General features: G+C 42.3%; 1 protein-coding gene across 6 annotated transcripts in view; it reads left to right on the top strand.

Moving 5' to 3' along the window:
* gatad2ab (GATA zinc finger domain containing 2Ab) overlaps positions 1-12,242 on the top strand; it is a 122,898-nt gene extending 110,656 nt beyond the window's left edge. For 3 of the 6 annotated variants that reach the window (XM_034180285.1, XM_034180284.1, XM_034180283.1), the window contains 4 exons: positions 52-301; positions 460-884; positions 7,076-7,310; positions 10,244-12,242. In XM_034180285.1, the coding sequence (XP_034036176.1) occupies positions 52-301; positions 460-884; positions 7,076-7,310; positions 10,244-10,377 (1,044 nt within the window). In that variant the 3' untranslated portion in view covers positions 10,378-12,242. The remainder of the gene's footprint in view (positions 1-51; positions 302-459; positions 885-7,075; positions 7,311-10,243) is intronic. The other 3 variants (XR_004563136.1, XR_004563135.1, XR_004563134.1) reach the window with 3 other exon arrangements.
* The last annotated feature ends 1,121 nt before the right edge of the window (positions 12,243-13,363 follow it).

Below are 13,363 nucleotides of genomic sequence, written 5' to 3'. Positions count from 1 at the left end.
GAAAAAAGAAAAAGTGAAGTCCCTGGAGTATATTCTGTTCCTTGTTTCCAGGCCTCTCCAAGCAGCCTCAAGGGCTCTTCAGTGTCACCCAACTCCAGTGCTAATGACTCCCCTGCCAGCCGGCAGGCAGCTGCCAAGCTCGCCCTGCGCAAACAGTTGGAGAAGACCCTGCTTGAAATCCCTCCACCCAAGCCACCTGCACCCGAGTTCAACTTTCTACCTTCAGCAGCCAATAACGAGTTCATCTACTTGTTGGGGTTAGAGGAGGTGGTGCAAAAACTTCTGGAAATGCATGGCAGGGGTAGGTAGATTTTTTTTTTTTTTTTTTTTTTTTCCCCCTGTATTTTACCTCTTATTTTGTGCACTTGTTGCTCCTTTAGGATTACCTTGGTGTTGCAGATGCGTCTTTTCTCAAACAAACAAAAAAACAATGCGCTTACTCTTTATATTATCACACAGGTAATCTAGGCCCTGCTGCTGCAATGGCCAGCTCCATTCCCAAAGAGCCATATACCTGTGCCCAGTGCAAGACAGACTTTACTTCCCGCTGGAGAAAGGAGAAAGCTGGGACCATCCTTTGTGACCAGTGCATGTCGTCCAATCAGAAGAAAGCCTTGAAGGCTGAACACACTAACAGGCTCAAGGCAGCATTTGTGAAGGCACTCCAACAGGAACAAGAGATTGAGCAGCATATCCTCCAGCAGGCGGCCTCTTCGTCATCTTCTTCTGCTTCCTCCATCTCTAAAACAACCACCTCCTCTTCCTCTTCTCCATCACTGTCCAAAAGTGAAGTGCTGGTGTCCCAGCAGTACAAACAAGTCAGGGCCGCCATGCAGCAGCACAGAGGGACACCTGTGACTGCCCACCATTCCACCATTAAGCAGGTTAGCATGTTCTTTTATTGTTTTACTAGCTGGGGTACCCGGCGCTGCCATAAGCCATATTCCAATCATTTTAATCAAAACAATTGCCCAACATTTGTTTTTGTAATGCTGATGTCTTATAAATATAATAGTTAATGGGCTAAAGTTTATCCAGGAGAACTATAAGAGGTGGACTCCCCAAACTAAGTGGAAATACTTGGTTAAAAGACAAACACATTTGAAGTCCTTCATGCAGACTTTGTTTTGCAGTCAAATTTATAACAAAATTACACATGAAAGGTAGGTAGCAGTAAATGTAAATATCAATGAATCAAAATTGAGGTAGTGGTGTATTTCACTGTTTTTACATTGCAATTTTACAATTATAAAATGAATGTATTCAGACAGGAAGGCAAACTGGGTTGTACAGGACAGTCAGGTGCTTAACAGATGAACATAAAGTAGCTGAAGGAAGGGATTAAATAAACAGAGATGGCCAACACATATACAGGGCTGGAAATTTGAATCTACCTGGTCATACCCACAGCCAGCTATTTTGCGGGTAATTTTCAGTTCAACTTAAAAAAAAAAAAAAAGGTACTAGTTTGTTCCCCATGTCAAGAGGATTCAGAATATATAGTTTTTAGGGCTACATATTATAGTTTGGGAGTTTATCGCACATGGTACAACACTGTATGCTCTTACATAAATGGCTATTTTGGGGGTAATTTTCAGTTCAACTTAAAAAAAAAAAAAAAAATGGTACCAGTTTGTTCCCCATGTCATGAGGATTCAGAATATATATAGTTTTTAGGGCTACATATTATAGTTTGGTGACATTCCACATCCCAACAGCCAGGGGCTATGAGCGCAGACCGGGCTGCTGGGCCACCCGCCCTCGGCCGCCACTCAGTCCTCTCTTCACCCGACCCCATGGCCCCCTCTGCAGATGGTGAACCCACAGGAGGGCAGGCCTACGTTGTTCCTTCGGGCTGAGCCCGGCCGGGCCCCATGGGCTAAGGCCCAACCACCAGGCCTGGCTCCAGGGTGGGGCCCCGGCTCCGCCATACCGGGCGACGTCTCGGTCCTTGATTTTTTACTGGTCATGGGAGCTTCTGAACTGCCCTTAGTCTGACCATCGCCTTGGGAGACCCTACAAGGGGCACAAAGCCCCCGGCAACATAGCTCCTAGGATCATCCGGGTACGCAAACTCCCCCACCACGATAAGGTGGCAGCTAGAGGGGGAGTGTCCTTGCCTCAAGTGGAGGAGTTGAAGTATCTCGGGGTCTTGTTCATGAGTGAGGGACGGATTGAGCGTGAGATCGATAGACGGATTGGTGCAGCGTCTGCAGTGATGCGGTTGCTGTATTGGACCGTCGTGGTGAAGAGAGCTGAGTAGGGTGGCAAAGCTCTCGATTTACCGATCGATCTACGTTCCGATCCTCACCTGTGGTCATGAGATTTGGCTCATGACCGAAAGAACGAGATTGCGAGTACAAGCGGCCGAGATGAGTTTCCTCCGCAGGGTGGCTGGGCACTCCCTTAGTGATAGGGTGAGGAGCTTAGTCACTCGGGAAGAGCTCGGCGTCGAGCCGCTGCTCCTCCACGTTGAAAGGAGCCATTTGAGGTGGCTCGGGCATCTTTTTTGGATGCCCCCTGGACGCCTCGCTGGAGAGGTGTTCCGGACACATCCCATCGGGAGGAGGCTCCAGTGAAGACCCAGGACACGCTAGAGGGACTACATCTCTCGGCTGACTTGGGAATGCCTTGGGGTTCCCCCGCAGGAGTTGGAGGAGGTGTGTGTGGATCGGGAGGTCTGGGCGGCTTTGCTTGAGCTGCTGCCCCCGCGACCCGACTCCGGATAAAGAGGTAGAAAATGGATGGATGGATATTATAGTTTGGGAGTTTATTGCACATGGTACAACACTGTATGGTCTTACATAAATGGCTATTTTGGGGGTAATTTTCAGTTCAACTTTTAAAAAATGGTACCAGTTTGTTCTCCATGTCATGAGGATTCAGAATTTATATAGTTTTTAGGGCTACATATTATAGTTTGGGAGTTTATCCCGGACAGACAGACAGACGTAGCCCTTTATGTATATAGATTGTTTCATTAACATAGCCCAACACTGCACCTTTCAGGAAATCTGCAGTTGCTTTACATAGGATGAATAGTCAGAAACCAAAGACCTTGGTGAAAATGTGACGTTTTAACTGCCCTTTAAGGTGCCCAGAAATGGGGCATCGTCAGTCACGGGGGGAAGTAGATTCCAGAGAATGGGTACACCTGCACTGTCTGGAAATGATCTTGAGGTGATAAAGAGTAGATTTAGTGGAATGAGCCGGTGGAGTCCAGAGTGTCACCCAGGTTGCATATCTCCAGGGGATGGAGAGATAGAGCAGTCTTTGACATCATAGTGAAAACCACCCACATTCTAGAGCAGTGGCTTGGGAGCCATAACCAAGACCTCAATTGTATTGTCACTGAGCTTTTCTGTTTTCCAGACAAGTGGTGTGATAGGGGATGGAGAGGGGGAGCTGATTTCAGGATTTAGTACTGAGATACAGCTGTGTATCATCAGCATGGCAGTGGAAGCTCTCAGACCATAGTGGGGAATGATCTGATTTGGGATGGGGAAGGCATATAGATGATAAAAAGGAGAGATCCCAGCACAGATCATTGACTCCCACCTTGGCTGGCTGGCCCAGAGAAGCAGCATGAACCACTGCAGGTGACATAATGTTACATAATGTTTGCAAGGTAGGACTGAAATCAGAAAAGTGCTGCACCAGAGAGACCATCATAATCAGATAGGTGGGTAATGAGGACGGAAAGAGAAAATGTCAAAGACTGCTCAGAGGTCCAAGAAAATGAGGATGCTAATGTGGCCAGAGTCTGAATGGTCTTGATGAGAACAATCTTGGTACTGTGGTATGGTCGAATCCAGATTGGAAGAGTTCAAAGAGCTCATGTGTTTCAAGAATTGTACTGATGAAAGGAAGGTTTGAGATTGGGTGGGAGTTACTGAGGTCATTTGGGTCCAGACAAGGCTTTTTTTTTATTTTTTATTTGTTTGTTGTTTTTTTTTTTTTTTTTTTAGAATGGGGGAGATGGCATCTGTTTTGAGGACTGAGTGTACCAGGACAGATTCTAATGGGGAATTGATGATGTCAACAAGGTGGGTAGGCATCTCTTAACCAGGGTTGTGAGCATGTTGTCCAAGCAACAGGTGGAGGCCTTGGCTTTAAGGACCAGCTTAGTTACTTGAGAAGCATTCAGGGAGGAGAAGGAAAGGCAGCACTGAGACAGGAAAGGAATAATAATAATAGATACAGCCTTTTGCAGCACCTCATCTGAAAGATGATCGTTTACAGTGTGTAGTAGGGTGGAAAGTTTGCTAGGGTGTTGTACATAGCCCAATCAACATCAGATGCAAAATATGTACAGGTGCATCTCAAAAAATTAGAATATTGTGAAAAAGTTCAATGTTCTCTGTCAGGTATTTCAGAGAATGAAAATTTTACATATTCTAGTTTCAATACAAAGAAACTAACTTTAGTTTTGGTAATTACAGCCTCCTGCTCCAAAATATAGAAAATGCATATCTGTAAATATTAGAGTATTTTATTTCATGTCACTATTTATCTAGATGAGCTGAAACCTGGAAGTCCAGCAACCTGGACTTCCAGAACACCTCAGCAGTGCCACAGGCTGATGGCCTCCACTCCATGCCGCACTGATGCAGGAATTCATTCAGAAGGAGCTGTAGCCACGTACTGAGTGCATTTTTTTTTTCATCTGTTGCTTTGTGTTCTTTCAGTGAAAGTACTTTTTTTTTTAGTGTGTGTGTGTGTGTGTGTGTGTGTGTGTGTGTGTGTGTGTGTGTGTGCGTGTAGCAGCAGCTGCTGTTTTAACCCCCAATTTAGACGGACTTCTGGCTGAATTTTAACAATATATAATCAGTATTAAGCTTGTAGACTCTCTCAAATGTCATAAAACTGTCAATCTCTATAACGAACTTTTAAAAGAGAATTATATAATCCCTTAAAAAAAACAAACATCCGACATGCGGGTTAAAATGGCTGTTACGCTGTTTTAACCCGCATGTCAGCTGTTTATTGCTGCTTAATGGATGTGGAATGTCTTCATGATGACACAGATAAATATATTTATTAGATTTTTCACAGTTATATACCACACTTATTAGCGTATTTAACAGGCTGCGTTTGTGACTAATTGCAGCAGGTGAAAAAACAAAAATCTTCTCCACTTAAAAACCACTTAAAAACAAGTCGTCAGAACACAACATCCCACTTGTGTAAACTTTGGACTTAATTTGTGCCTCAGCTCATTGAAGCGCACGCTGGAACGCTTCTAGCAACTACGTCACCTGTCAGAAACACAGGAGTACTCACGAGTCCGTAGCTGTTTGCTGCGAATGCCGTGTACTTTGAAACTGGTTGCGAAAGTGCACAAAGTGGATCATCGGATGGTCACTAACAGCCTAAATCTAAATTGTTATGATTTCAGTGCTACATGTCCTTTAAGCTTCTGTAGTAACATCCATGGTGTGATTGCCTTCAGGTTCAAAATTTGCTGGTGGTGTTTTTAAGGCATATTTATATCCTTCAACAAGGTTTTTTCTTTCCCCCCCCCCCCCCCCCATCTGCCGGAAAATAGTTTAAAGGGTATTTCTGAGGGTGTTGTGCGTAAATACAAACACTAACATTTTTAGGAGCTCAGTATTGCACAAACACATCTGTATGCTGCTGTGATGGTATTGGGCTCTTCTGAGATCCCCATTTTTTTAATTGAGGTAGTAGAAAATGGATTTTTATCAGATGTAGGGAAAATGATTCTCCAGTTGTCACTGTGGTGCTTCCCCCTGTGGGTGAGGAATGAAGCTGCCATCTACACAGAAGGGTTGTTTCTAATGGATAGGTTGCCCTGAATAGCAGTCATACTCTACAAGGAGTATGACTGCTAGGTGCTAGGAGCTAGGCTAAGAACTAAGCACATCGCTTGCAGTTTATATGTGTCCATAAATGTTAAAAAAGCCAGTTAAAGCCAGTTGTACATTGGAGCCATTTTTTGGTAATGGTGCTCTTGATGCCACGAATCCTGTGAAAATCGTCGACTAAACTATACTAAGATGGCTAATCTACAAGTTTAGCCGTCAGTGTGAAACGGTGATTAGACGAATAATGTTGGGTGACTAACCGTAGTCGACTAAGGCCAGGTTCACATGGCAGGATAATTAGGCCAATATCGGACCCGATCTTCCCCTTTCGACAATCTTAAGGACGCCCTGACAATCGTGATGACACTAAAGATAATCTTATCAGATATTCCTGCTGTGTGTAGTGTGTTCAGAGTGCTCTGATCTGCTTGGAAGGATGTCAGGAGCGCTCCGATCACAAATCGGGGATATTCAACATGTTGGATTATTTTGGCCCGATATCGCAGTGTGTGTTGTGTCCTCCGACCACAAACGAGCATGCAGCCTGCTGAATGTGACATGCAGCCAATCAGAAAGCGAGGTGATGGATGTACGGAGCGGAAAATAAAATCAAAACAGCTGTTCTGACTTACCAGAAAGTCCTGTGGTCGCGCTGTCTCCACTCCTTTAAAGAACACCTTTTCTTTTTCTTTTTGTATTGTTTTTCCCTCTGTATTAAATAGTCCACAAAGTATCTCTGTTTGTTTACTCTGACGTCATGTTTAATCTCGAGAGATTTTGTGAGATTTCCTGTCTGACCTGAGAATGTTGGTGTGTAAAATCTGTTTGTGTGTGGTGTGTTAGAAAACCTGTTAGAGCTATGATTTTTTTTTTTTATCTCCACGTGTGTGGTCTCTCAGGTTTTGGAAACCTAAAGATAATTTTAAAATCCCGTCGTGTGAACCAGGCTTAAGTAAGCTTAAAGATTAGACCACTTTATGAAAGCAGGTCCTGGTCTCTACAGAAAACTGGAGGCATCTCAGAACAGACTAAATCAGTAATAAGCTGTGAATGAAGATTTTAAAAAATAAGCCAGTGAAATTGAAAAGGGGCTAGTAAATTGGAACACCCCACCCTTTTCCACCAGTAAATTTCACTGGTCTCCTGGTAAGATGAGGGGAACCTCTTACTATCTGTCACTGAATCAGCTGCTGCAAATCATTTAATGTTCTGAATCAAGACTGTATGCGTCTCTCTTCTCTACACAGAATCCTAGTCAGCTGTCCCACAGCATCCAGTCTGCAGTGAGCTCCAGAAACGTGGCCCACTCTTTCAACTCCTCTCAGCTGCAGAGCACAGTGACCGCAGCCGCACTGAGCAGCAGACCAGGTAAGCACGCTGCAGCACGCCTGCTGCAGCACGGGGCAAAGGTCAGCGCCACCGGCAGCAGCAATAACCAGAGCAACGTGACTGCCTGGAGGAAGCAGAGCAGTGGCAACTCAGGTAAATAAACATTATAGGAGGTTAAAGAGAATGCACTCCACCTCTTTTCACTTTTTGTTCCACTTTGGGGTAAATACTGTAGGCGGGTTCCTCTCTGACATGTTGACCTTTTGCTCTTTCTTCCCATTACCTATTAGTAGGTTTGTTTTCAGCACATTTTAGTCCTCATTATACACTCCCAAATCAGAAGATGTTGTGGCGGTGTGGAAAATGCAACAACACAAAACAAACACCAAAAAACAAACAAACAACTAGAGCATCACTGTCACAGACTGATAAAAATTTGGTCCGCCTTGCCTTCACAGCGCATGCGTCATTTCGGACCATAGCTGCACGTTTGAGATGGGCTCTCTCCTTCCAAAATAATGAAATGGATTAATGGCATTTTTAACCATCAGATGACAAGGTAAAACCTCTTAAATCATGATGATTCTAAAATCAGTTTTAACCAGAAACGAGGTGATAATTGGCAAGTCGTTGTTGATGCTTTGAAATGATGGAGGTGCGGCTGCAGCTGTGGCACTCTGATTGGTCCGCCGTCTTTTATGATGAAATAATGATGAATTTATGTGGGAATGATTGTTGTACAAAAGCTTTAGATATGTCGCTGAGATAGATGATGACTGGAGTGCAGTTTGAAGCAGAAACGAGGCGATAATCAGTGAATCGCTGGTGACAGGGTGGGCCGATTTTTAGGGGGACCGTTCGCGTGTGTGTATGTGTATATATATATATATACATGTGTATTATATATGTGTATATATGTATGTATGTATGTGTGTATATATATATATATATATATGTATGTGTGTATATATATATATATATATATGTATGTGTGTATATATATATATATATATGTATGTGTGTATATATATATATATATATATGTATGTGTGTATATATATATATATATATGTATGTGTGTATATATATGTATGTATGTATGTATGTATGTATGTAATAATTATACATTTATTATTTACATTAATTATTAAGATCCTGTTCTTGTATGTACAATCTCTACATGTTCAGTAAAGCCCCTCTATCCATCACTTAATCATAAACAATATTTATGTGTTAATGCCATCTGTAGGAGGGTACGTGCATGTGTGCATACATGAGCTTTTGACAACAGCAGAAGTTAGCGTGCACACTGACGTTTGAGATGTCTTGTATATCACTTCAGAGGTTATCAGGCTGCAAAAACAGCGTTTCCAGTTTTAGAAGCGTTTATTTCTCACTAGCTTTGACATAATATATGACAAAGTGGTTATATTTACACACGAACGAAACAGAGTTTGCTGCTAGCTAGACCAGCCAGTGATGTCACGGTGTCACTCTACTCTGATTGGCTGTCTCCCCTGCCCCTCAAAAAAAAAAAGGAACAGAATGTGACTTTTTAACCCCTTAGAATAGGTCAAGGTTAGTCATCTCTGAACTTGTCCAAGGTCTATGTCCCAAGAATGCTTCCTGTGAATTTGAAGACTCTGGCATTAACAGGACTGGACTTATACTGAGCACAGTCAGATGGATGGATGGAGGGATGGATGGATGGACGCAAAGTCTTTGCAATACCCGATGGCCATACTTGATTGCTGCGGGTAAAAATGAAGCTTAAAGTTTTTTTAAAAGCCCTAGATGGCCAAAAATTACATGCAATAGTAAGACAGCATGACAACTGGCACACAACCCAACCCTTTGTAGGTAGGCAGAAAGTAATACCAGGGGTCGAAAATTTTTTAACCTACTTGCACTGGTGCTAGTAACAAAAAAATTACTTGCACAACCAAAAGTCACTTTCACACCGGGCACACTTCAAGTTGCAGCAGGAAGGTGAGAACACAGCCTGCAGGTTCTCTGCACAGAGAAGTCAGATTGCACAGTTTGGCTGCAGCCAGACTGTGCACTCTGATTTCTCTTCTAGTTTATATTTGTTCTTGTGCTGAGCTGCAGTTCTGTTATAGTTTATCTTCCCTCCTGTGACCGCGAGATGCGCGCGTGCACGTGAACGAACCGTCCGTGAGCAAATTTGGAGATGTCCTGTCTCTGGCAATCAGTCTGAGCAGGATTTATGTCCTTTTTTAACACAGTGATGAGAGAGTTTGAGCGGAGAGCAAGGAACTAACTGCCTGCAGCCATACAGTTTTTTGTTTTTCATGTGTGCGCAAACAAATCGTCACAGCAACTCGCTCCGTATGTGTGAGTCATAAAACGCAGGGAAGACAGACGACACACTGGAAATAGTTTTTTTTTGTCTTATTTATTCCTTTACTGGTTCATTCTACTGAGGCTTATAGTTGATAAAACTTGGATAAAGTTATTGCACCAGTGCAAGTACAGTATAAAATTACGTGCACCGCTCGAGTAATATGTGCACAAACTAGCACATGCACGTACTATTTCGAGCCCTGAATACCGTATACCAGGGTATAATTTGGGGCAAGTTTAAATGTATAAAGAATTGGATACAGCCCAAATCTAGGTCCCATCACCTGTTTGAACTAAAATTTATTTATTTTTATCCTCATTACTTATCCTAAATTGCCCCATTCCAACTTTTTTGAATGTGTTGCAGTTGTGATATGCAAAATTGGATGTATCCTAACAAACAAAGCTGACCACACAAAACGGTAAAAATCTTACTGTCTGCAATGACAGAAATCGAAGTACATGTAAAAATCACTACATGTTTTTTTAAATTAGCATTTTCCATACGCAACTTTTTCTGATTTAAGGTTGTTGATGTCATTTACACTGTTGAAATGTCTGATTGCATTTTTTACATGTGTGATCATTTTACTATTTGCTGGATTTATCTCCTTCCTTCTCTTGCTGTATGCCAACTTGTCAGTTGGCGCCTCCATGACTCAGGAAGAGCATCACGATCTTTAGAATCCATTCAGACTGTGTTGTGTTTTGTTTGTTGACAGGTGTGACAATGGCCTTTGTGAACCCCAGTTTGTCTGCCCATAAAACCACCTCTGCTGTCGAGCGTCAGCGAGAGTACCTGCTGGACATGATTCCTTCCCGTTCTATTTCCCAGACAGCCAATACATGGAAATAATGCAATCTTCTTCCTCACTCACTGTAAAATTTATTCATATCATAACAGCCCCTCTTCATCAGTCTAACAATGGACTCTGCCTCTTGCCAAAGTGACGCAGGAGAGAAACTGTATGTGTGTGTGTGTGTGTGTGTGTGTGTGTGTGTGTGTGTGTGTGTGTGTGTGTGTGTGTGTGTGTGTGTGTGTGTGTGTGTGTGTGTGTGTGAGAGAGAGAGGAGAGAGAGAGAGAGAGAGAGATTGGCGTGGGTGACACACTGCCCTCGACTCTGTGTTCCCATCTTCCTTTTCTGAGTCCTTCATCCTGATTTGGAGTTGTGCTGCAACCCATTTGGTTTTTGAAATGTAAGGAATAGTGCATGGAATTTGGACTCTATCTCTCTCTTTCTCTGTGTGTGGGTGTGTGTGTGGGTGGGTGGGGTGATTGGGGGTGCGGGGGTTTGAAATGGGTGTGAATATTAGAAACTTTCTCTCGTGGCATGGCCTCTGTCTCCCTGTATATTGGTTGAACTTCCCATTTGCACCAGGAGGCATTTGCCACAAAATCCCAGAGTTCCTTTTTCTATGATTGAGGCAGGGTGGGGTGGGGATTACTATACTCGCAGCAACATCTTCGCCTTACGTCCAACCACTCTCAAGTCTGACCCGGTCAGGCTCAGACCCACGTGGTGGCAGAACTGAAAATAAGTGAAGACTTCATCACCTGGACTGTGGTTGAGCTTTGAGGACCATCCACAAAATAACTGCTTCAGCTTTGCAAAAATAAGTAAAAATTTTAAAAGGACGGTTTAAAAAAGGAAAAAAAAAAAATCTATCTGCACACAGACTGCTTCTTCTCTCTAACCTCTGGTGTATAGTAGAGAAGTTGATGTGTTTTTGGCTTATTTTGTATGGCTGAATGTTAGGATTTTTTGTCTTTTCTTCTGTAAGTCATATTACTGTGTTTGGAATATTGTGCTCCTGAAAACTTTGGAAGTGACCTCTTGTTGAGGACTGAATTCGCAGGCTAATGTTACTGTTGAGGTGGTTTTACATCTGCTGGGTTCCAATGTCATGGCCTACTTTTAAATGCTTTATTTCTAAAATGAAGAGGAAGAATAAAAATTAAAATTTCACTAATGTAAAAAAAACAGGGAGCATGTTTGGAGGGCTTATTCTTATTGAATACTGCATATATACAAAAAAAAAAAAACACCTTCCAAAGAATGAGTGGAGCCCAAATGGTATCTCCCTTCTGCTAGAAGGTTTCTAGTTTATTTGAACCCTCTCCGGATATAAACATGAGTTCATGCTAACCTGAGGGGGTGTGAGGAATGTCATGTTTTTGACATTGCTTTGCTTTTAGTCATAGGCTGTGGTGCATTATTTTTCTTCTCTAGATGAACTGTCTTGGTTTATTTATAGGGTCATGTTAGTAAAGGTGTACGCTTGTACCCTACGTTTGGATCTCGACTGGAAATCATTTTTTTCTTGTGTCCGGTGACTCCCTGCAAACCCCTACAATCAGTCCAAGATCACCTGGACAGCGTTCAGAACGTAGTTATGCAAACTCCCGTTATGGCAACAAACAACTTTTTGCTCCTTAAAACATGATGTGTATGATTTCTGTCAGGTCTTTCAATTGAGCGAATTACACCTTTTGAATGAGCTATATTGTGTTTTCCGTCAGGTCGCAGCAGCACAGGATAAGCTGGTCAAGTAGATACATGATGAAAACTGAGAACTCTGTTGGTTTGTGGAGTTGTAAACATGACGTGTTTGATTCATTTCAGTTGTCACAGTAACAGGCCTGCCACTGAGGTACGACAGTTTTACCCCATGTTTTTGTCATAATTATGCTCCAACGTTCTGTGGCCAGCTGGGGAGGGGAGATAATTAAAATGTGTTTCATCTAAACAGTTAAGTCCTTTAGAAATGGGATCTCTTACCATCTTCAATACGCAGTAACCAAAAACTCCACTGGTATAATAATGTGTAGTGGTTTAGTCAGAGACAGCATGTGACACACTGCACAAATGAAATATTATTTGTCCCTAGGAAAAAGAGAATCAGAGTGCAGGTTGGAAAAGTACTGGAGTTCCCCTTCGGAATAAGTACAGTGGCGTGTGTCCCTTTGACGATACTCCACACTGAAGAGGTACACTGCTTTAGCTCTTGGTTGAACTTCATCCTCTTTAGTAAAGGACCTACCTGAGACATGTATACACATCATTTAGGAGAGGACTAATATCACCCCAGTGAACAAAGTGACAAACAACCCCAAAATGACCACGTCCTTTTTTGCCCCGTTACTTTCAAATACAGCTGTATTTTCTAAACTGCAGCAGCTGCAGATTTTCCAAGGTATTCAGAATGACCACCACATGTTTGGAAAGGTCATAGAAAAGTGTAAAATTTCTATTTTGATATTTTAAGAGAAAATGGCTAAAATAAGTGGGTCAACTTATCACTGTACATCGAAAGAAAATGAATGTTTGCCAAATATAATAAAGTTTTATTTTCAGTTATACTGTTATCATTGGAATATTGATTTAAAGTGAAAAAACCAAAACAAAACTTGTTTCTCTTAAATGTTTTGAAGATCATCAGGGAAATTTCCCAACAGCCAATGGCCAAGAAAGTTTAAGTTACTAAATGTGTGGCAATTCCCAACTCTATGTAGGTTGTATGACCTAATGTTTTCTCTTGAAATATCAAAGCTAGGAATTTTACACTCTTCTATGAACCTTTGAACCTTCTAAATATGTACTGGTCATTCTGAACATATTGAGTACCTTGGAAAAATCTGTAGCTGCCGCAGTTTATAAAGTACAGCTGTATTTGAAGTAACACTTGTGACGAAAAAGGATGCGGCCATTTTCAAGCTTTTAGTCCCGGATAAAGATTTTGGCACATACCTCAAGTTGTTCATTGGGGCCATATTAGTCTAGAACAGTTATCCTCTCCTAGATGATGTGCACATGTCTCAGCCAGGTCCTAGAACTTTCAA

This window comes from Thalassophryne amazonica, chromosome 10 (assembly GCF_902500255.1).
Source record: "Thalassophryne amazonica chromosome 10, fThaAma1.1, whole genome shotgun sequence".
Taxonomy (NCBI): domain Eukaryota; kingdom Metazoa; phylum Chordata; class Actinopteri; order Batrachoidiformes; family Batrachoididae; genus Thalassophryne; species Thalassophryne amazonica.
Note: the sequence above shows the minus strand (reverse complement) of the source record. Positions and strands in the feature narration are given on the sequence as shown.